The sequence below is a fragment of the Leishmania major genome, chromosome 26 (genome assembly GCF_000002725.2).
Source record: "Leishmania major strain Friedlin complete genome, chromosome 26".
Lineage (NCBI taxonomy): Eukaryota > Euglenozoa > Kinetoplastea > Trypanosomatida > Trypanosomatidae > Leishmania > Leishmania major.
Window position 1 is genome coordinate 796071 of NC_007267.2, and position 23002 is coordinate 819072.

Consider the following 23002-nt stretch of genomic DNA (forward strand, 5'->3'; position numbering starts at 1 on the left):
GCACCCCCCCCCATCACAAGCCTGTGCACGGCTCTCCTTACCTCTTCCTTTACAGAGCACGTGGTATCACACACGCAACCAACCCGATTCGCCTCGTCCGTGCCTCGGTGTGGACGTGGACGTGCGCGTCAACGGCATCTCTTTTTTTGTTTTTGCTCGTGGGGAGAGCACGAAAGCTTCCGCTTACACAGTGACGCAACCCTCCCCCACGGCCACTCGCAGTCTTCTTCCCCAGTCCCCCCCCCCTCCCCCCAGCACCTGCCATCACACCCTCGCCCTCTTTTCGGGTCTTGGCAGGATGGGGCGTAGCAACAATCAGCGTCGCAGGACCGCCAAGGCACGCGGAAAGCCGTTCATTCCAAAGACAGTGAAGAGCAAGGTGCGCAATCAGAACCGCCGTATGAAGATTATGGCGGCCAAGAAGGACCCACGGCTGCACAAGAAGCTTTCCTACGACAAGGTCCAAACGAAGTCGGGAAAGATCACGCAGCGCAAGTTCCAGTCCGGTGGCTACAACCACAGCGGCAAGTTCGGCAAGGCGGCTGGAGCGAAGCGGAACACCGCGAAGGGGAAGATAAAGTAGTTCGAGCGCTTTGGAGTAGCGAAGCGGTAAGGCTTGTGTGTGCGGGGGCTGTATGCGATGGTGACTTGGTGCTGCGTCTTGTACGGGGTCGATCTCTCTCTCTCTCCTCGCCTGCTGGTGCTTGCTTCCTTTGTTGCGTGAGCGACGTTGCTGGCGACGACTAACAGCCTATGATTCATGGGCCCGATGGATCATGCTGAACATAGAGAGAGGTGGAGGCGGTGACAAGCGGCAGCGCTTGGGTGGGTGGGTGTGCATCACGTGTAACACTATACTGTCAACGCACAAGACAAGAAGCAACGCGTACCTCCCCAAACGAAAACGTGTGCGGGATGGAAAGTGAAGGCAGGGACAAGGAAGTCCAATGAAAAACGTAGGACAGCAAGAGAGAGAGAGAGGATGGCGGCGAAGGGTGGGGGGGAGAGGAGGAGCACACACCCACACCCGCAGAGGCACAGCGCAGAGGTCGCTGCCGAATCGCTGGCGGAAGGATCAACGCCACGGGAAAACACCGAAAACGGCGCTGTTTCTCTCACCATACCTCTCCCCTGCGGCTGGGATGCGCGCATCGATGGAGCGGCCTGCTCGATCCGTGCTGCTCGACAATGAGGACTCCCCACCAGCTCTCTCCCTCCCTGACACGTATGCGAAGGCGTCCATGACGGCGATGCGCTACCGCGTCTCCGTCTTTCTCTCCATCTCGCTTTCTGATGCAATGCTGCACACGTTTTTCTCTTCCTACAGACGCAGAGGGAACGGCCACGCGCCCACCCATCCACCACCTACACACACACATAAACGCTCTCTGGAGTGAGCTGAGGATGCTCCGTCGTACGTGGCTGCGACTGATCTCGCTGACGGAGGCGCAGCACTTGGTACTCGACGCGCAGGGGCAGCAGACCCCAACTCCGCGAGCGCCTCTTCCACAGCTGCTCGCGGCGCTAGCAGAGCACTATCGGGCTGGCTGTGAGACGTTCACCAAAGCCGCATTGCAGCACGTTGTGCAGCTCGATCAGTCGGACGAGGACACGAGGCACATCGCAGCCGCGCGTCTTGCCGCGCCGTTGCTACCGAGCCGTCTCCTTACAGATGTGACCGGAGTGCAGCCACACACCGCCACGCCTCCGGAAGCGCCGCCGCACTTGATCACGGAGGTGCTGCGCGCCTACCCGCACACACCGGAAGTGCGCGAGCGGTGCTGTCGTTGCATTGCCAATATGTGCCAGCTCAGCGCCGATACCCCCACCAGCAGTCAGCTCGTATCTGCGGCCTGCCATAGTGGCACCCCTGCAACCAACACACTGCCTCTGGCCGACACCCTTGTCGAAGAGGGCGCCGTGGAGCTGGTGCTTGGGACTCTGGCCATAGCGGGTCGTCTCAGTTCCAAGGGCCGCTGCTGGACAGCCATGGCGATGCTCAACCTCACATGCATGTCTCACAACGGCGCCGCCCGGGCCACAGCTGCCGGTGCTGTCGATCGCCTGGCCGAGTTCATCTTGTTTGTATTGGAGGACGCGTCGCGTGCCTCCGCTGCCTCCACCGCGGCGCCGATCTGCGGACTCGTCGAGGAAGCGACCATCGCTCTGGACGCCGCGCTTGGAGCGCTGACTGGCGTTCTATCGGCCGAGGCGCCAGAGAATGCCAGCGGTATCTCGTTCAACTACGAGGCAGCGAGCTACGTTGCCGTTGACGCTGTAGTGCGGTCGCTGTTGGTTGCGTCGGCGCTGATGGTTCGGGACGGCCGAAACGACGGTACGTACGACGCCTCGCTCTTGTCACGTCGCTGCGGCACAGTACATTTTTCGAGTGCATCTGAAACGCAGCAGGCGGCCGTGGCCGTGCTGCTGCCGCTCCTGCACAAGGGCTGGATGGCGCTGCAGTCGGTGTGCAGCTGCCCGGCCAACCTACCGATGGTCTTCGACGTCATTTACGAGGCGGCAAACGCGAACCAGGAGAGCATGGTGATGGCGAACGAGGCGGACGGGGGCACGGAGGAGGTCTTGCAGGTGACGGGGCAGACGGAGCGGCAGTACGTCGCGGCGCTGTCGTGTCTTGTCGACGCGGCGTTGTTCTTGACGACAGAGCTGGAGGGGCTGGAGGCGATCAGCGCGGATAAGTTGGCATGCCTCCAGAACGATATCCGGCTGTACGTGATGGACGCCATGCAAGCCATGACAGCGTCGCGGAAGGATCTGGCAAGCAAGGACGCCGCTGCTGCTTCAGCAAGTGCTGGGGGCGCCGGTGGGGACGCCGAGGAAGAGGCGCGAGACAGCGCGACGGCTGAAACTTCCGCTGTGTACCCGACGGCGGCGGCGATGGGCGTGACGGGCGTGCTGACGGCTGGTACGGTAAGCAACATGGCACTGGCGTGTGCCGTCCGCCTCCACATCGAGCACCAAGAGCGCTGCAGCCGGAGCGAGCACCAGGATCGCCATGGCACCAGCAGCGCGCACTCGCAGTGTCGTCGCGGCGTCCCTACTCCGTACACCGCCCGCGACTTAACGCTGCTTTCTAAGTCGCTCGCGGTATTGGCTAATGTGGCGGAGATTGGCGACGAGGCGGCGACGTCGGCCAACGCGGTTGCGGCTCTGCAGTCGATCCTGCAGGATGCGGCGGAAGGCATCATGTCCTTGCCGCCAGCGTACGGGGCTGAGCTGGCAGAGCTCTTCAGACCTACCGAGAACGCCGAGGACAAGGCTGAGGCGCGTGACGGCTCAGGCATTCACCCCGAGGACCGGCTCTCTTTCCTGCAGCAAGCGGCGCTGGTGGGGCAGGTGTATGCGGTGCTCTGGAGCACGCTGCGCACCGCTCAGGGTGTGGCGACAGTGTCGCAGATGAGTGTGATGCAGACAGCTAAGGGGGTGCAGACGTCGCTGCGGGAGTCGTACCTGCCGGCGCTGGCAGCGGCGAGGGAAAGGTTCGGCGCTCACCCGGCCGCAGGCGCTGGTGATGAGGCAGCGAACCTGGCGGCCGTTTCGTGGGTAGCGAACACGGCTGAGGAGACGGTAACCCGATTGTTGAAGCTGTCGGACGAGTTCATCAGCAACACACAGAGGCTGTCCGAAAGTGCGCAACACACCCCGGTGTGAGGTGCGTCAGCTGCCGACGCTGCCGTTCTTCCCCCTCCCAAGCTGCTGTTGGCGTCTGTCTCGCGCTCTTTCTCTGCGTTCCCGTTTTGCAGCCTTCTTTTTCGTTCTTTTGATTCGCGTCTTAAGTGCACGCCGGGTGCAGTCGTTGTCTCCCACCCTTCCTAACACCTCTGTGATACACACACACACACACACACACATACACACAAATATACGCACGAGCATGCATCGGCGAAGACGCAACGGAGGCGCACACAAGGCGGAGGGCCGCCGGCAGTGTGCGCCCAAACGGCACTGACACTAACACCTATGCATACATGCATACTCCGAGGGAGAGAGACACACGTGCCAGGCGTGTACAGGAAAAGGGACGGCGAGGCCGCAGGTTTAGACGACAGCACGATCATAGGCGTAGCTTTTGGGAGGAGGGAAGATGGGTGGAGTCTGCAGGCCTGCGAGAAGCGGCCGCAGACGGGCATGACGTCTTCCCTCTTCCCTCTCGTGTGTCTGTGTGTGCGTTCCTTCTTTCACAGTGAAAAAAAGGAGAATAAGTTTATGTGTGTGCATGTGCGCGGGACTGCGCCCATGTGTGTGTGTGTGTGTGTGGTCTTCTGCGACTACCCTCTCTCTCTCTTTGACGTTGTGGTAGCTTCGTCACGCACCTCGACGTCTTCTCCCTTCGGCCAACTACCACCCCACCTCCTCTTCATCACGCACGCACATACTAAGCACGCCGTCCGTTGATCTGGCTCCGTCCTCAGCGTCGGTGCGCCACTCTCCTTGCTTTGGGGCTTTCTCTGTTCGTCTTTTGCTGTGCTTCTCGTTATCCGCACACGAGGTCTCTGCTTCTTCCAACCTTGCGCCGTATCTGCTCACCGTAGCCCTGATCTCCGCAACCGGGCACCTGTCAGGCAGTCAACGCACACCCACTCACGCGTAGCCCGCCACGCGCGTGTCCACGATGGAGGCGCTGAAAGTCTGCTTCCAGGTTGCGCTCGTTATCGCACCCCACATTGGTTACTGTGCGCAGCATGCGGAAATTCACCGCACCCAGTCGATTGAAGGCTACTCCCCCGTGGTCTCTCTAATCCTACTGACTAGCAACACACTGCGCATTTACTATTATATTGGCCACCACTTTCTTTTAGCCCTCCTCTTTCAGGCTATCCTCGGCGTTGCTGTGCACGGGGTACTGCTGTGCAAGGTGCTGGAAGTGCACGTGCAGCAGCTGCTGGACGCCCGGGTCACGGACATATACGACGAGGACAGCGCCGCCGTTATCGAGACTGCGGCAGAAGGGGCTCCAACAGTGGCACCGTCGTCTTCTGTGGCCGGCGCTGGCGGAGCGGCGGAAAGGCAAAACCGGGCATTCGGCGACAGGGACGACACGGTCCCTTCACCAAATACCGCCGCAGTGCCCGCTGCGGATTGGCCGGCCTCGTCGAGCGCGGTGCGCCACGGGTACGAGGGCTCGGGCGACACGCCGCCATCGCTTGCCGCATCGGCTGACGTCGAGTGTGTGACTTCCAAGTTTCTGCAGGTTTTCTTCCGTATTGAGGACTGTATCGAAGCCAGCTTGCTTTGGAACACTCCGCCTCAGCTTGTTTACAACTACGTCATCACCGCTGCCGCTGCGCTGGTGGCGGTGCTGCTCTATTATGGCTCCATTGGCCGCGTCTGGAAGAACGCGGCCGAGGTGGTGGGGTATACGGCGCTCGGCATCGAGGCCCTACTCGTGCTCCCGCAGATTCTCCGCAACGCTCGGCGGCGCAGCACCGAGGGCCTTACTATGCTGCTCATCCTCACGTGGGTGGGCGGTGATGTTATCAAGGTGCTTTACTTTCTCTATGCAAAACAGGCACTGCCCTTTATTGTGTGCGGCTGCTTCCAGGTCTTCCTGGACACTGTGGTGGTGGCACAGCTTGTGTACTACCGCTTGATTGTGAAGCGGGAGAGCGAGGTGCTCATTGAGGGCGACGACGGCGCGGGGGCAATACCACAACTGTGCCGTGCCCACGGCGGACCCGTTTGAGTTGCAAAACACGCCCAGTGTAAGGGCTCTGTAGGGAGCAGAAGACAAGAACGGAGGAGGTGAGGAGGGCGCGAGGTGGCTCTGTGGCACATGGATATTGAGTGCCACGCTTGCTGAGCGAGCAAGGCAGCAATCTCCCCTTCCCTCTCTCTCAGCTCTTCGGCGAGCGCGGCGGCGACGATCTCACTCGCGCGTGTCTCTCCTTTTTCACTTTCACTCAGGCGCTGGCTGCATCACACACATACACACACACACACACACACCAGCGCATCGCTTCGTTGCTGTTCGTCTTTCCTTAGGATCGATTTATCCCTTTCTCTTTCCATGTTGTGTGCGTCTTTGTGGTGTGCTGCAGTGCGTGTCCGTCGTTTCCCTGTTCCTTTTTTTTTGCTGTTGCTGCCTCATCTGCTCCCCCTCTCCTTCATAAACAAACAGACACGCGCTGTGACATGGGCATACCCAGCCACAAGTACAGTGACACTCCCCTCTGCGTGTTCTGTTAGTTTTGTCGCCCTCCTGCTGACCCCGCATCCCCCCCCCTCGGGCTGCTCCAGTTATATACGTACATATGTACAAGTCTCTCCCCCCTCTCTCTATGCCTACGCACATGTTTTTTGCTTGGCTACCTCTTTTTTTCCGGCTCCTTTTCCGTTGCCTCGTCGGCGACCGTGCGTGTGGCCCCCCTCTGCGTCTGTGCCTGTATTTCTCTCTCCCTTCTCCCTCTCCCTGTATTTGCTCTTCTTGCCTCTCTGCCGTTGTTTGCTTCCGTTCATTCTGTTTTAATCTATTTTATACTCATCTATGCGCCACGATCAAAAGTCTTGGCGACACCTGTGCGGTATGTTGTGTGGGTATATCTCTGTGCACATGTGCGGAGGGCATCAAGCAGGCAGCGAGATAGGGTTGGGGGCGCGGCCGAGTTGGTTCCACGCCTCCCCTTTTAGCTCGTCTCCCCGTGACGCCTGAGCCTGGAGCAATGGAGCGAGGCAAACGCTGGACCAGTTGCAGCGCTGCTGCGCATGCGCGAGTACATCCGAGTGCGTATGCATGCATGTTTTGGTGCTTGTCTGTGCCTCGGCATTCATGCACTCTTTTTTCAGATAACAGCTTCTCTACTTCGCCTGCAAACATGCACCATAGACACGCCCCCGCATGCACGTCGTGCACAAGCGTGGTGCCGACGCGTGGGGGTTGAAAACGGCAAATCTTTTGCTTTCGTTTTCCCATTCTCGTCCCTCTTTCTCTTCCCTCTCCCGACATGTGCAACCGCACCCCACACACCGACACACGATCGAAGGCCCCCCCCCCTCCTCGTCAAGCACTTTCTATCTGAAGGCAAGAGGAGAGGAGTCTCAGCCCAACGCCACCAAGCCCCTTCTCATATTCCTTCACGCCGGTTGTCGACGCCTCCCTCTTTGTGGCCTCGATGGAGAGCACGTTGGAGAATGTCGAGCACGGCATCCGCAACGCACTGCAGCGCCTCAGCGACGCGCGGGCTCGCTTGGCGACCCGGCGTTCCGCGCTGGATGAAAACAGACTCGTGCTGGTGCGGGCCATGTCGCCGCTCCTGCTACTTTATCCTGCTGAATCAGCGCTGCCGGCTCCTTCCTATTCGCCTGGTGGTGCCACAGACACGTTTTTTACCCCGTTGCTGCGTGGCCAATCGACCAAATTGGCGATTGCGGCTGGCAGCTCTCCTCGCCACGATGGCTTACTTTGTGAGGTCGATCGTGCCGAGGATGTCGAAGACACTATCATCATCAGTCCTGCCGCTGCTGCACGAGAGCGAGTATCAGCACTGCCAACACTGCTAGCACAGCAGCCCCTGCTGCCGATGCCCTCGCCACGCGCTCTTCCTCAGACATCGACGTGTGCTAGCTTCTACTCGGCTATGGCGGCACGCACACAACAGCTGGGAGAGCAATGCTCCAACTACCACCGCGAACACGTGAAGCACGCGGCCAGGCTGCAGATTGCACAGGTGTGGGTCGGAGAAGTGCAGCCGTGGTTCGAGAAGGTTGTGCATCGCGGCTTCTTCCAGCATGTGATTCTCCGGCTAGACATGCTGAATCGACGGGTGGTGCGGCTGTGTCGGCGGTTGGCGCTGGATCGACCTCAGTACATACCAAGCCACCAGTGCACAACTCCGATAGGAAGGGGCATGTGTGCGCACGGTCAGATGGTGGGCGAGGAGGGGCATCTCCACGGCTGCCAACCGTGCTCACAGTGGCGCCCCCATCTCGCGAGGGGCGGGTGCAACAGAGGGCAATCAGATGGGTTACTTGGCGTCAATGGACAAGTCCGCTCAGCCAGCGATGGTGGCGGAGAGGGACAAGCAGCGCAGCAGTGTAGCTGCGCAGCAGAGGTCGCGAGCCTTTCGGCGCCGCCGAGCCAACAGGGACGCACCAGCGATGTCGTTCTCAAGCTTGACAGCGCAGACGGCAACCGCCACTCCGTGTGCTCTCTTTGGCGCCAGTACATTCAGATGGTGTCGCAGCCAGATGCTATGGACGACGAGCATCGTCACTCGGGCGAAGAGAGCTACAGTCCACCATCGCCGCTCCTGCGCACACCTCGCTCTCTCCGACATGTGTGGCATGTCATCATGGAAGGCTTGACCAGCAACGATGTCGGCGCAGTCAGCGACTCGATGACCATGGAACCCCCTAGCGTTCTCCTTGCCGCCGACGGAGACGCCGTCGGCGACGCGATGCCGCACCCAGGCCGCCGACTGTACCAGCGCGGCCACATCGATGCACTTGTGCGAAACCTCAGCAACCTTGTGAGGCGATGTCCCTTACTTCACCCGCCACTGCCTCCTCAGCAGTCGACGCTGCGGCTCTGCAGCCATGATGAACACGAGCATGAAGTGGGTTGTCACGACGATTGCGATGACGCTGCTGGCGATGGGCGTCGTGGTGCAACTGCCCTTGTGCGAGTACGTCTGTCATCGGACACAGGCTCTCCCACTGTGGACCTCCCCCACTCCCACCTTTCTGCACTGCTTTGCTGCGCAATGCAACTCTGCTCTCTGGCCAGGCTGTGCAACGCGATCCGTGCAGGCCAACCTCTGTGCTACGTGACACCGCCACCGCAACTTGCTTATGATGGTGACGTGGGTGGTTGCTCTGGTGACGACAACGTCGCAGATGACGGCATCGGCGGTGTGGAGGTGGTGCATCTCCGTCCGCGCGAGCCGTTGGGATATGGAAGGGCCACGGATAGCCCTTCCATATCCCAACGCACGTGTGAAGGACAGGTTGCGGAGGCCTTGGCGGCGGTCTACCACACCTTGCCCTGTCTGCTCTCGCAGTTGGGCCTTGCACTTCAGAAGCGAAGGGGTGGCGCGGAGTATAGCAGCGGTGCGCAGCGGGAAGAAAGAAGCGAGGTAGAAGCTGCCGAAACGGATGAGTCCACTGCGCCGAAACCGTGTGCGGCGTCGGCGGAAGGGGATCACTTTCGTGTGACGAACAGCCTCGCAGACGCTGGTGCTGGAAAGGATAGCGCCATTGGCACCGCTCTTTGGCCAACCGTGGGAGACGCGGCCCGTGACCGTGATGCTTTTGTTCGGCGGTGGCTGTCGTTCGCCTCTTCGTTGCTCACCACCGAGTTGTCGCCGCCAAGCGCCCCACTCACCGAGGTGCCTTCCGTTTACGCACGTGCACTGCGTGTCGGGTCCTTGTTCCGCTCTCTCCTGGATGCCGCTGAGGATGAGTGTGGCGAGAGGCTTCTACAGCCTGCTGCCGGGGCAGTTTCCGCGGTGTTGTCCCCAACGACACCGACCCCTTTCACCACCGCGCGAGCGGATCCATCCACCTTGGCGATACATGAGCTGCACATCGCACAGCGCAACACCGCTGCAGCCCATCATGTTGTTCGTGCTGTTCCTGCTTCATCGCCTCCGCTCGCGGCGACGACTCGGCTGAGCTCGTTGCGCCAGATGGAGCTGCAGACGCGTCAGCAATGGCAGTCCATTGAGACGAGTCTTTCCGTCGCCCGCTCCATGGCAGCGGCGGCCCTCAAGCGGGCTGCACGCGACGACGGCGAGGCGGGTGATCTAGCGGGCTTGCGAGCGCCGATGCCGCTTGCATGATTGCTATTATTCTCTTGCGTCTGTGCTCTGTGCTCTCGCACACCGTCTCGACTGGCTGACCTCGCCTTTTACCGTTCCTCTCTTCCGCCTTCCTTCGTGGGGGGCCACCCTTCTCGCTCCTCTTCCTGCTCCGTCAGTGCTGCTATTAAAGCGCGCATCCGCTCGACAACTCGAATAAAGCGAAGCATACAAAAAAGTGTGCGACCCTCACAGCGGAGTGGGTTTACCCGTTGTCGCGCTCATAGTGAGAAGCTTCACGGGATAAGGGAACACCCTCGTCATGCTCGCCCTCTCCCCCTCCCCCGCCCTACCCGCCCTCGAGAGCGCGCGCATGTCGCTGCTTTCTTTATCCATGTCTCTCCGCTCACTCCGCTCCTTGTCCCTGTTCACATGGACACGCGACTTACCCACCGTCTCATAGTTTTACATTCACCACTTCTCACTGCGCGCACACCCCTCTTATTCTCCCGCTGTCTCTTTCTCTTTCTCTACCGGGCTGTTGCCGCTCGCCACCGCTACCCCTCGCGTCGCGGCTGTCGGCAGCTGTCATCTCCCCGGTTTCTCCCGCTCAGCCCCACCGCTTCTGCAGGGCAGCCGCGGCGCTTTACCTTCTGTGTGCCTGCGTGTGAGTGCGTTTGCTTAGGTATCCGTCGTATTGCGCTCTCTGTGCCCCCCCCCCCCCTTCCTCCCTTCCTCTCTTCCCCCCTTCCCCCCCCCCTCCACACACACATACACATACACATACACATACACATACACATACGCTTAAGGACACCTCTCTTTTTTGTGTCGTTTGTTGTTGCTGCTACCCCCCCCCCCTCCCTCTCTCCTCTCTCCTTTCCCCCTTCTCCCCTTGGGCCTCCCGCCATAGCTGCCTCTCGTTCGCCGCGGCTGTGTCTGTCTGCGCGTGTGCACACGTGGTTGTGCTCATAACGCCACCATTATAACGGGTAATTTTCCTTCGAGAAGCGGAGGACAGAGGTGAGGTGACGTGAGGCTACCCAACGGCGCCCGTGCACACGCACGCAGTGCGGGGATTGCCGGAGGCATCGGTCACGCTCGCACTGAAGAACACAGAGGGAGACCAAGAGGGCGACCCATCATTGGCGTTGAAAGTGGCTTCATTGCAGGGTAGGTCGGACGAGAAGCTCTTCGCAGAAACGCTGGTGTTGCACGTGGCAGCCCTCTTTCCTCACCATTGGCATTTCTCTCCTCGTTCTCCACCTCGCTTTGCGGCAGTTGTCACCACCAGCCTCCTCTTCGTCATCCCTGCCTGCAACTTGCGACCCTTCTTTCTTCCCGGCGTGAGAAGAAGGGCAACAACACAGTAGGAGAAATTACAACTCCCGCTGTGTGTGTGTGTGTGTATGCGTGTGAGCGCGGGCCTTCCGTGCACGGTAGCAGGGGCAAACCACATCAACAAGAGGCAAGAGGAGGAGGGCACGGCTTTCTGCGGATCGGAGAATACGACTATTCATAAGGTACACACACTGACACACACACACACACACACACACACACAGGCAGGGAGGGGGGCACACACCCCTCTCCTTCCCTCTGCACCTCCTTTGCGGAATTGAAAAGGAGTGCTGCGCCGAGAGCATCGACCACACGTGGCATCCGCTACCGTGTTAGACCTTCTCGTCTTCTCTCCCCTTCATCTCCTCACGTGTGCCGGCTCCTGTGCTGCTTTGTGCCCGTTGGTTGCTGCTCTTCTTAAAGGTTGTCGCGTACACGCGTGCGAGTGTGCGTGCGCTTGTCGGGTATGCCCGTGAATGCCTTTCTTTGACTGTGCAGCACATTTGGGACGCGTTTTCTTCCACTTCCCCCCTGCACCGCTTGTTTTTCTCTGTCGCGCGTCAAGAGGAGATTCGGGTAGGGTTCGGGACTGGCGCACGCGTGAAGAGGTTCCGTAATACGCAGCACCCACCCACCCACACCTCCGCACGCAGACGTGTGCACGGCATACCGCACCACAAAGCGCACACTTCGTCTTCTTTCTGTTGCTTTTTTTCTTTGCGTCTCCCCGTTTCTCTGCGCGCTCACCACGGATCGCCAGCGAGACGCAACAAGACGAGCAACGCGAACGAGCAACGACAGAGGAAGACGAGAGCTGGCGTTCGTGGATCGCGTGCACGTGTGTGCATGCACATAGATACTGCAGAGCGTGTCGTATCGGATGAGGTTAGGTGCAGCGCTGAGTTGCTCATCCGGCTAGAACATATCCGCCCACTTTTTGCTGTACTCGCGTGCTCCGACGAAGAAGGGACCAGTGCAGTGCAGCGTGAGGGGAAGCTGTAAAGTAAGCAGAGCCGAGGATTCAGTACTTCCCCCTCCCCTTTATCTCTCTTTTGCTCGTTCGCTCGCTCTCGTTGCCCTCACGCTGAGCAGCGTAACGTTGGGTGACGGTTGTGTTCTTGCATTCTTCATTCTTGTGCCCGCTCGCTCTTCTTTCGCTTCCGTGTGTGTGTGTGTGTGTGTGCCTTGCTGTCCTTATTTCTCTCTCTGTGTGTGCTTCGATTTTGTCGCTACCCGTGTATCTACAGACTCAGCTACGACACCCGCATAGTTGCGTGATTGAAGGTGCACCTACGAACTCTGGCAGATCCAGACGTGCCGACCCACGTGCACTGATCAAAAAGAGGAGAGCGAGCGAGGCGGCGATACGGCGTGAGGACAGGAAATTCGATATTGAGCCTCGGCACTGTCTTTCTCTCGTTGCGAGTCTGTCTCTCTCTCTCTCTCTCTCTCTCTCTTTCTGTGCCGGTGGATGTGTACCGTGCGGCTTCGTGCGTGTGCGTGTGTCCGTCTTCCGTGCGCATTCACTTTGTTCGCCCGCCTGCTCTTCGTCGTTTTTCCGTCACGTCTCTTCGCTTTTTTTTGTTGTTGTTGTTGGTGTTGTTGTTGCCGCTCTCGCTCTCTCGCTTGCTCGTTGTTGTCGCCTGCCCTGCCGCGTAGTCGCAGGGAACGGAAAGTTGCACGTGCTCGACAGGTGGACTGTAATGGGGTGTAAAAGCTTCAAAGGTCGGCTGGGCCCGCTGCACCGCGGCGACGCCAGCGGTCCGGATGATCCGCTGGCGAGTGGGAAGAAGGGCAAGGCGCTCCACAACGTCAACGGCGTGGTTTTTCGTGGCGTCGGCGCCCCCGCGCAAAACAACGGCAAGGCAGGCGACAAGGGCATCTCGGCGTTCCGCCCTGATGATGAGACGGCCAAGGCGTACCACAAGTATGTCATGGAGCTGCGCTGTGTCGCGGTGGCGCAGGGCATTCTGCCAGCGGTGACCGACGACGCTGTCCTCGCACCGGATGTGACAGGCGACAAAGGCGGCACTCCGGCAGGAACTAAAGGCACGACTGGCCCGGCGTTTCACCGCAACACGAATGGTGACTCGACGAACGCCGGCGGCCAGCACGTCAGTCCGCCGGCGCGGACACTGACGGTTTATCAGCTCCAACCGCTAGCCGGCGACACATGTATTGCGAAGGGCATGTACAGCGAGGTTCACCTTGCGCACCTCTCCGTTTTCACTGGGCTCTCGGAGGAGGCGGTGAATGCGACGTCGCCGCGGTATGCCCCGGCACGGCGAGGCAACACCGGCAGTGCGGCCGCATGCGCAGCCGGCCGCGATCGCTCCTCCCCCAGCTTTGGTGGGGACGTGAGCTCGGCAAAGAGCCTCAACTCCGGCGGCGACATCATCGACGCCAGCGCGATTGCTGGACCGGTCTCCGCTCCCGCTTCGACACCGACGGCTGCTCCGACCTGCACAGCTGTGTCGCACTACATCATAGCAATGAAAGAGTTTTTTCTGTACAACAACTACACCTCTAGCTGTGTGTTGGAGCAGGTCTGCCTCGAGGTGCGACGGTGGGCGCGGCTGTCGACGTACTGCCCACACCTCCTCCGCTGCTACCAGCTGGAGTACGTTTTTGCTGAAGGCATCTCCATGGCTGTGCCAGAGGCATCGTACCAGTTTTTTCCCGGACGGGAAAACCACGGCGGCAATGGCGGCGCGGCTGCTGGCGGGCTCTCCGCTTCCGGTGATCTCGCTACAGGCTCCGCTGGTCGTGGAGAGGATCACAGGAAGCTGCTCTCTCGCAGCGGCACCCACCTACTCACCAGCCTTTTGAATCGCCACTCGAACTCCAGCCTGAAGTCGCAGCAGGAAAACGCGGTCGGTGGCACACCGCGCAAACTGCGCTTGTATCTCGAGTACGCCAAGCATGGCACTCTGCGTGGGTTCCAGGTAAAGGAGATGCCGTCGCGTTTTGAGCGAAGGCGGCTGCATGAGCTGACCGCGCGCGCCTACATGCGAGACGTCCTCCTGGCGCTTCTGCAGATACACGACAGGGGCGAGATGCAGTACGATCTGTGCGCCAAGGCCATCTTCCTTCACAGGCCGATTCAGAGTGTCTACTACACCTACTTTCCTGCCTACATTTCCGACCTGCCGACCGGCGACTTGACGAGTGTGACGCCGTCGCAGCTGGGCAAGGCGCTGGGGTTGCTGAACCCGCCACCGGGATCACTGGACCTGCAGTGGCCGCCGCCGCCGCTGACGAGCGCGAGCATCAGCCAGAAGCGAAAGGACTTTGAGAATGAGCCGACAAACGGCACCCCGTCGCCGCTGTTAAAGCACCGCCGCGGCGTTCCTGGCGAGCAGCGGAAAAACGCGTTTTCTTCGGTTCGGCGCACCGGTAAGGCAGCCGGCGCCAAGGCCCGCCCGACACACAGCGTCTCCATGCTGGCGCACAAGAACAGCTGTACGCAGCAGGTGTCTGCGATCGCTGCCAACCCCAATGAGAGCCCCAAAACCTTGGGTGGGCAAGGTGCGGTGGCCGCACAGGCCTGCAAGCAGGGGAACGGTAACACGGGCATGATAGAGAGTGGAAACGGCGTTGAGGTGTCCTACGGCAACAACGCTTCCTTCACGAGTGCCGGGGAGGTCGGCTTGTTCGATTCACCGTTACAGGCAGCATCCCTGACGGAGACCGGCTTTCGCGGGGGCCTGGTGGCCTCGGGTAGCCCGTCGACGGCACACGCAAACGCCGATACCCACACGCTGGGCAAGCAAACCAGGGCCAATAGTGTGCGTGCCTTTGGCATATCCGAGGCGAGCGGCGACGACGGCACCCACCAGCTCCTCTTACATGAGACTTACCGCCGTTTTATGAGCGAGTTCGAGTTCACGCACACCGACGAGGGCGACGGCGTGCCCTTTCCGTCCCCGCATGACGGAGTGCGTGGCCAGGCGGATGCAGAGATGCTTGCGTCGACGATGTTATCAGAGGAGGCACTCGAGGTGCCGCCGATGCGGGTGGTGCCGCTGAAGAACACGAGTCTCGGCGGCATTGCGATCTTGTCGTCAGACCACTACGTCGTGAAACCCGTCAAAACGCCGCTGCACAACTCACGCGGCCGCCTCCCCATCCTCCTTTCACCACCCACCTCGCGCGCCACTTTCTTCTGCGGGGGCCCGCTGCACCAGCGGCAGGTCACGCATAAGGCACCGAGCTCTTCCACCCCGACGGTGGTTGGGAGTCTCTCTACCGAGCAGTTTTGCGTGCCGCAGACTCTGAGCTCTGGGACGACACTGTTTGAAGCGGCCGGCTCGCTTGGCCGCTGCCGTGGCGGCGCGCCGCTGGTGAAGCTGAATCACACCTCACTGATTCGTCGCGCCTTGGGCTTCGCTGACTGTAGACGGCTAGAAGACGTTCCCGTGCACAAGTACGTGACTGTCACGCATGCGGCACCAGAAGTGCTGCACCGGCGCCTATTCTCGACTGCGAGCGACATCTACGCCTTTGCCATGACCTTTGTCGAGCTTGTCTCGGAGGGAGGTGTCATCATGAAGGAATGCCTGCCAGAGAATCTGCCCAAGCCTTTGACGCGTCGCGACGAGGATGTGTACGGCGCTCGCCTAAGCGAGAATCTCAATAAGTGGTACCAGACCCGCATCACTGCTCTGTTACAGAACCACGACGCCGCCAGCAAGGAGAAGGAGCAGCCAGAGTCCGCCTCACCGTACGCCGGGTCGATTGCGGTGCGCCTGCCTCCTCACCTCTCGGATGAGTGCAAGAAGATGCTGCGCTGGTGCCTGCAGCCCGATCCCGCAAAACGCCCCACCGCCGCGGAGCTACTTCGATCTCGCTACTTCATGCTGGGTGACTGGATCGCGGCACCGTCGGTGGCGGAAGCCGAGGGTAAGACAGTGCAGATGCCCGAAGCACCGTGGATGGCCTCGATCAGCTTCGACGCCGCAGCGAAAGCAGCCGGCCTGCCGGTGCTCTCTGCGAAGCGATAGCTTACCCGCTCACAGATGGACGGAAGTTGTCGCAAAGCTGTGGGTGGTGGTTGGTGTGTGTGTGTGTGTGTGTGCGTGCGTGCGTGTGGGAGAAGTGCAAAGCTAACGCGTGTGCTTTTCGTTCGTCCCCCTCCCCGCTTCTGTCCCGACTACCCAACGGATCACCGTCTGCGCTGCTTTGCACTGGCATGCGCGTGTGACCACTCGCCGCTCTTGCCTTCCCTACTCTCTTCAAGGCCTCTTCAGATGTCGTGTGGCCCATCACCCTCCACACCCCACGGGCCGATCGTATCTGTGTGCTCTCCGGGCTCCCACCCCGCCTCCTCCCTTTCACTACGTTTCTCTCGCCCCTCCTCTGGGTCGGGCCCTTGCTTGCGTGCTCTATTTTCTTTGCGTTGGATATTGTTTTGCGTTTAGTGTCGTCGTCGTGCTTGCACACGCGTGCCGTCGGATTCTCTTGCCAGCCGATGAGACACGTGCACCCTATACAGACATACCTACACACAGAAGCCAAGGGCGCTTCTGCGTATCTGTGCTCCGCCGGGGATAAAGGAGCGCACTCTCCCCCATCTCCCCCAATCCACCCATCTGCACCCCAAACCCCTCTCTGCTCTCGCCTCCCTCTGCTACAAGGGGGTCGAAGCAAAGCATGAGCAGACATCCCCCTCTCCCCCCCCCCCACATACACGGAGGCCTCACCTTCTTTCTGTGCGTGTGTGCGTGCAGGCACCCTCTGTTTCCCTAATTTTTGCTTTACCCGGCGCCTCTTAGAGACGAGACGAGGATCACCGTGCGCGACACACGCACACCACAGTGCTAGACGAGGGTAAAACAGGAGGGGGACGGGGAATGGGGGGAGACGACGACGAAAGGCGACATGAATGTGGCAACGAAGGAAAAAGGAGCTCAGCAGTCGACTTTGTTGATGGCGCGCATCGCCCATTCGATATGGTGCGATGTGCGTGAGACGCGCCGATTAGCTCGTGGCGAGCTGCGCGGTGGCGCGGCACACGCATGTGCACGCACACTCACACGCACGGACAACAGTACACAGACAGACTTGCCTGTGCGCTCTCTATCTCTGCCTAGGCCTTTCCTTTCCCACCTCCCTGCACTACCCCTTCGCTCCTCCTCCTCTCCCTCCACCACACCATTGTGTCAACTGCAACATGGGCAGCACACACACACAGACGCACACACACGCAAACATACCCCAAAAAAGAGGAGAATACCTCTTGCCCTCGTTGTTATTGTGCGCATTTCAAGAATCAGAGACGGCGTGTGTATGCGCGCGTGTATGTGTGTTATTTCATGAACTTGCAGCCGTCGACTCGCCACCATTGTGCCGCGGAGGGGGCGTCCCTCAACTCTTCTTCGTCGCCTTCCTTCGCGGTAACCGCCGATGTTGCCGTGGAACCTTGCCCCGCACCTCAGAGCACGAACGGTGATGCGTTTCAGTCGCTCACACCGTTCATGAGCTCCTCAGCGTCGTCGGCGACCGCGGACACACAAGCGCATGATCCGGTGGCACGACCTGGGTCGGTGCTGCCGAGGCCCGACGCTGTCGGGGGGCCCGTGCGCAGTCCGACAATCCGGCCACCGCCCAACATGGTCCTCTCTGGGCATCTGCACCATCGACACTCTCATCTGATCCATCGATCGAGTGCAAGCGTGGCGGCGCCTGCTGAAACTGGTTCTGGGCGGCTGCAGGGGCTGGCAGCGGCATCTTCGGCATCCGCTCAAACATCTAGCATGGCGATAAGGCACTCGTCGACGCCGCCACCGTATGCCCTCGTGATGGACTCGCTGGTGCGCCGCTACCGCGCCGAAGAGGACCGCCTTAGCCAGTGGCGGCAGGGTGGTGGAGGCGTCTGCGCCTCTGCCGCATTCCGGCGAGATGATGTGCAGTCGCGGCGACAACCGAGAGGTGCTGTCGAAGGGGAGGAGCTCACTCGCGCAGGCTTGCGCGGAACTACTGGGCGCGTCCTGAGCGGCCACACAAGTAGCGCTGCAGATAGTGGTCTTCGAGGGGTGTTGACAAGCGCTGTCCAACGCACTGCCCTCGTGCGGGCTGCACAGGCCTGGTGGCGGAGCAGAAGAGAGCTACAACGAATGTCAAGCAAGGTGAGCAAGCGAATTCACCCAGCGACGCTATCGGCTTCCCCATCTGCGGTTGCAGGCGCGGAGGCGCAGCACCCCAGCTACGCGATGCCCGCGGCAATGCCGTCAGCGCCTGCTGCTCCTCCTGCTGCTCCGCCTTTTTCGTCGCTGTCGTGGTTGGATGCAGCTGGTCGCAGCATACTTGGTCGCCTCTCTCACTCGCTGTCCCTGTCCAGTGACAGGGGAAAGTCGGTTAGGCTGGAGCTCCTGCGGCCGGCTGACGCTGCTCAGCCACGTGGTGCGCGCAGAGACCACCGAGACGACACAGTAGACGACAGCGTGATGGAGGGCCAGCAGGCACCAGGAGCAGAGATGGCCGAGATGACGGCAGAGGCGGTGCCAGCGGGCGTGGCCACACCTGTCTTGTCGCTGTCTCGCATGGGGAGCGAAGCTCTCCTGGCGCATCCTTGCGAGAGTGCGCGTCAGCAAGCCGGCGCGGGGGGCAGGGGTGGAGCCCTCCATCGTCGGCAAGTCGACGGTGAAGAGGGAGACTTGGACACCTCCATAGCTTCTTCGACGTGCTCGAGTCGGGGTAGCCGCGTGAGTGGAGGAGGCAGAGTCACTCTCCAGAGCACTGAAGCTGCGGGCGATTCGATTCCCAGACAAGAGGCGGGGCGGACGGGTCGGCACGAGAACAGTGGCAGCTTCACCTTCTCGCGGGTTGGCGGCCTCCGCATGCACCTCTTGGGCGGTGCCGCGACTGCATTATCAGACGCCCCGGAGGACTCCTTCCGAAGCGCGCCTCGACTGCTTGCGCAGTCGCGTGTGCGCGTGGCGCGGTGGCTGCGCCGGCGGCAGCATCTGGTGGCAGCAAAGCGCTCCCTGCGCGGTGTGGGTGTGTGGCCGAAGCCGACGACGGCGGCCGATGCGGAGCACTTCGATGCGTCCTCGTGTGCACGACACTCGGCCGCCGCTTCTCCGCCGTTCTCGACTGCGTCCGAGTTGTATCGCAGCGCTGCTGACGCCGCGCCGTCGCCGTGGGAATCAGCGCTGCCACCGACGTGGGCAGACAGGAGTGGTGGTGACCACATGCTCAGGGATGGAGAGGTGACTGAGGGTGCTACGGCTGCTTCTAAGCGAACTACTCGCGCGCATGTGCTGGAGCAGCTGAGAGCCGCGATTGCGGCAGGGATGGCGGCGTGCAGCGCAGAGCAGGGAGGGCTGGTGGCGCGGCAGACGACATCGGAGGTGCAGTCGTCGAGTGGTGAACCGCCGGTGCTCTCTCTGGCGGCTCAGCGAACGCGTGAGCACGCCGACGATCTAGCGCGCCTCACCGAGAGTCTGGTGATGCTCACGGAATTCGACGGAGGCGCTGCCGACGGCTCTGGCAGTGGCATCCGTGCCCACAGGGCCAGCAACCCTGAGGACGTGAAGCGCGCATCTCCGATGACTCTGGACCAGGAGCAGAACGTGGCAGCTGTACCGTCGCACCCTTCAGTAGGCAAGGCAACGAACGCTGCACTACCCGCGTGGTCGCCATCTTGTGTGCATGTCTCGTCGATCATCTCCGCCGGGCAGCACCGCCGATCGTACCACGGCAATGCACAAGATGTCCGTGGTGCAGAGACGCGCACGCGTGACGGGAGGAGCTGTGTGCACGAGGTAGCGGCAGAGACTGCAGTAGATGCGTTTCGAAGTCTGCTGACGGACACCACGCACACCCCGCACGATGTCGCAGTGCGGGCGGTGTATGAGGCCATAATGAGTGAGGTGTGCGTCCCCCTTGTGCAGCGTGATGTGCAGCACGCTATGGACGTGAACAGCAGCGCGGCAGATCGTGCGCTGACGCAGTGGATCGAGCGGCAGCTTATGGTGGAGCTGACGCAGCCGCGCCCAACGAAGGCGCAGGCGACAGCGTTGAATGACGGCTCTGCCGCGTCCTCGGCAGCGACGTTGCAGCCACTCGTCTGCACTGGTGTTATGCGGCACATCCGCAGTGGTGTGCCGGTGTCGCTCGAGCACCTGCGTCTGGACGACGCTGATCGCCAAGTACTCGAATCCGTCTACGCGCGCGGTGCGAGCAACGCCATTGCAGTGAAGTTCGACACTGGGGGCTACGAGATCAGCTACAGGCAGCTCGCTTCCTTGGGCCCGCGGTCGTGGCTGAACGACCAGGTCATCAACAATTACTTGCAGCTGCTGTGCGTGGAAGCCGAAGGCGCGGCCACCGCATCTTTGCCCGCGGCCCGATGCCGCCACCGTATCGCGTCGCTGGGCACGCACTTCTACACGAAGGTGGAATCTGAACTGAGCCAGAGCGTGGACGGTTTTCGAAGCCCTCCACCACGCCTGCCGCAGCTCGACTCTAGCAGCGCCGTATTCCGCTGGCTCCGCCATCGCAAGCATTTACTAGAGCCGTACAGCCCCTCCGATCCGCGTAGCGTGCGTGCGGTGCTAGTGCCCGTGAACATTGGGACGCAGCACTGGGCTTTGGCGGTCCTTGATTGCGCGGACGACCGGTGGGTCATGTACGACTCTATGAGCCGATCAGACAGGGCGCGCCAGCGCGGTGCTGTGATACTGGCACATCTCTCGCATGTGTGGCGTGAGTGCAAGCGCCACTTTGGCCTCGTAAACACCGAATGCACGCCCGCTGCGGCGGCGTCCGTCGTTGCACAGGACTCGCCGTCCTCTGCAGCACCACAACCGTCACCGTGGACCTCGGCGTGCGTGGTGGCCGTGCCGTACGTGCCCTTCACCGACACGCTGGTGACGGAGGGGAGTTCTACTGCCATATCACCTCTCGACTCCCTACAGCCTTATGACTCCTTGGACGAGCTGCACCGCGCGGCGAAGCGGATACGACATCAAGAGGCGCTGTTCGTGGAACAAACATCACAGAAGGTGCTACAGGGAGGGAGCGATGCCGGCGGCGTTGGCGCAGCGCTCGCAGTGCGGGCTGCGCCAACGCCGCCACCGCCACCTCTCTCGTTGACCGCCGCGACGGCTCTTCCTGCCGAGCAGCTGAGCGACACGGAGGTGGAGTGGTTCACAGGTGGGTTCGACCACATCCCGCAACAGGCGAATGGCAATGACTGCGGCGTCTTTGTATGCCAAGTGGCCTGGTGCGTTGCCCAGGGTGTGGCGGTGAGTTTTACCCAGTCTGATGTCAGCCGGCTGCGCGAAGTCATTCTGCTGGAGCTGCTCAGCAAGCGACTTCTGCGACGGTATCCAACAGCGAACACGTCGTCGTCGAGCGGCGTCTGACGGGTCAAGACAAATTTGCAAACATGCATTCCACATGCGCTCGTGCAGACACAGAGAGAAGCACATGAACACTCTGTACCGTAAGATATGGAGAGAGGTGTTGTTAGTGGGGAGGCGCACGTGAGAGAGAGGGCGATGTGATTGCTCAGTGGTATTTCAGTCCTTTTTCATTTTCCATGTACAGTCTTCTCCTCCGCCCTGATGAAGAGCGGACGCACCTCCGTGTGGCGCCACAGGGCGCAGTATGTCCACACTCTGTCTGGGGAAGCCAGGAAGCCTCCCCCATCCCCCGCGAAATGCCAGAACCACTGCTGGTGGTGACAGGGTCAATCACCCACGACGCAGGGGGGGGGCAGCGCGATGCATCCCTGTTGATGTCTGCTGTGAGGTTCTGGATGGCGTTGCGTCGGCTCGCCCCGCGAGCATGTGAGCAGGTTTGTGCCATTCATGTGATGGGCGGAGTGTCCCAGTGACTCGGATGCGTAGCCTGCCCGTCTCCCACACTGCCCACTGCTGATGCAGAGAGCCTGGGTGTGACCCCGAGAGGGATGCAGCAGGCGGCTGCCGGCATGATGGGGCGGGGGCGGGGGGCAGCTGTGAGGCGCCCTCCGAGGCGGGTGGGTGGGAGGCGTTCGAGGCAGGGACCGTGCTCTCAGATGGCTGCGTCGGCGCATCGGTGTAGCACGCGTGTCTAGGGCTGCCTCACACTGTGCGATGGGGGCCTGTGGCAGGGCGGGGGCAAGAGTGGGGCTTGACCTCATGTTGTGTGGCAGAGAAATGGGCATGCGGAACGCACAAAGTGCCTTCCTTCCCTTTTCTCTCCTGTTTTGGCCACTGTGCGCGTGCTTGACTCACTGTGGCGTTATGTTTCTCTTGTGGTGAGGGCACTTGCGTGCGTGAGTGCGTTAGCTGGCGTCATGTCGTGCGGACGAAAGATTGCTGGTCGGCAGGTCAACGCAGATGCTGTCCCTCCTCCTCCTCCTGGTACTCGTTGAGGAGCGAAGTGAATGATCGAAAAGGTAAGCTAAAACGAGAGATATATTCGACGGGTGGAACGCAGGTTGCCGAAGAGTAGAACCACAGAAGATAAGGAGAGGAGAGCACCATAACGCGAAAAGTGAGGAGTGGATGGCAAGCGACACAGTCCAGGGCCCTCCCCTCTCTACCCCCCTTCACCTGGAGTCCTTGCTCTTGCCGAACGCCCCTCGGCTCAGCTCTTTCTAATATGGTTATTTAACACGCGCGCGCGTGTGTGTGGGGGGGGCAGAGATGTCACAGACGATGAGAGGCGCCTCTCACCGGTGCCTCTTATCGCCTGCTCTTTCTGCTGCTTTTCTCAGACATGTTCTCCACTTCCCTTTCATGTAATGCATTCTTCCTCATTTCTCCCCGCTTCACTGTGTTTGCCTCGTCTTGTGGCGTTGTCTTTATCTCCTCTGTTTTCGGTAGCAGCTGCACACTTCGCCGTCCCACGTCCTTTCTCCGCCCTTCCCCTGCGGATTTCCTATCAACAGCGATTCTTCCTCCTCGGCGTAG

The 23002-nt window shown here is 60.8% G+C and overlaps 6 protein-coding genes across 6 annotated transcripts; all 6 read left to right on the forward strand.

The window, feature by feature from the left end:
• Window positions 1-298: 298 nt before the first annotated feature.
• Window positions 299-583, forward strand: LMJF_26_2020 (conserved hypothetical protein; the record flags this gene model as incomplete). The annotated part of the gene is made up of 1 exon (XM_001684156.1): window positions 299-583. The coding sequence occupies one exon, from the start codon at window positions 299-301 to the stop codon at window positions 581-583; it is 285 nt and encodes a 94-aa protein (XP_001684208.1).
• A 710-nt stretch (window positions 584-1293) lies between these two features.
• Window positions 1294-3672, forward strand: LMJF_26_2030 (conserved hypothetical protein; the record flags this gene model as incomplete). The annotated part of the gene is made up of 1 exon (XM_001684157.1): window positions 1294-3672. One exon carries the CDS (start codon window positions 1294-1296, stop codon window positions 3670-3672), a length of 2379 nt encoding a protein of 792 aa, XP_001684209.1.
• A 961-nt stretch (window positions 3673-4633) lies between these two features.
• LMJF_26_2040 (conserved hypothetical protein) lies at window positions 4634-5704 on the forward strand (the record flags this gene model as incomplete). Its single annotated transcript, XM_001684158.1, has 1 exon — window positions 4634-5704. One exon carries the CDS (start codon window positions 4634-4636, stop codon window positions 5702-5704), a length of 1071 nt encoding a protein of 356 aa, XP_001684210.1.
• A 1426-nt stretch (window positions 5705-7130) lies between these two features.
• Window positions 7131-9797, forward strand: LMJF_26_2050 (conserved hypothetical protein; the record flags this gene model as incomplete). Its single annotated transcript, XM_001684159.1, has 1 exon — window positions 7131-9797. The coding sequence occupies one exon, from the start codon at window positions 7131-7133 to the stop codon at window positions 9795-9797; it is 2667 nt and encodes an 888-aa protein (XP_001684211.1).
• A 3002-nt stretch (window positions 9798-12799) lies between these two features.
• On the forward strand, window positions 12800-16099 carry LMJF_26_2060 (conserved hypothetical protein; the record flags this gene model as incomplete). Its single annotated transcript, XM_001684160.1, has 1 exon — window positions 12800-16099. The coding sequence occupies one exon, from the start codon at window positions 12800-12802 to the stop codon at window positions 16097-16099; it is 3300 nt and encodes a 1099-aa protein (XP_001684212.1).
• Window positions 16100-17410: 1311 nt separating this feature from the next.
• Window positions 17411-21466, forward strand: LMJF_26_2070 (putative cysteine peptidase, Clan CA,family C48; the record flags this gene model as incomplete). Its single annotated transcript, XM_001684161.1, has 1 exon — window positions 17411-21466. One exon carries the CDS (start codon window positions 17411-17413, stop codon window positions 21464-21466), a length of 4056 nt encoding a protein of 1351 aa, XP_001684213.1.
• Between the last annotated feature and the right edge of the window lie 1536 nt (window positions 21467-23002).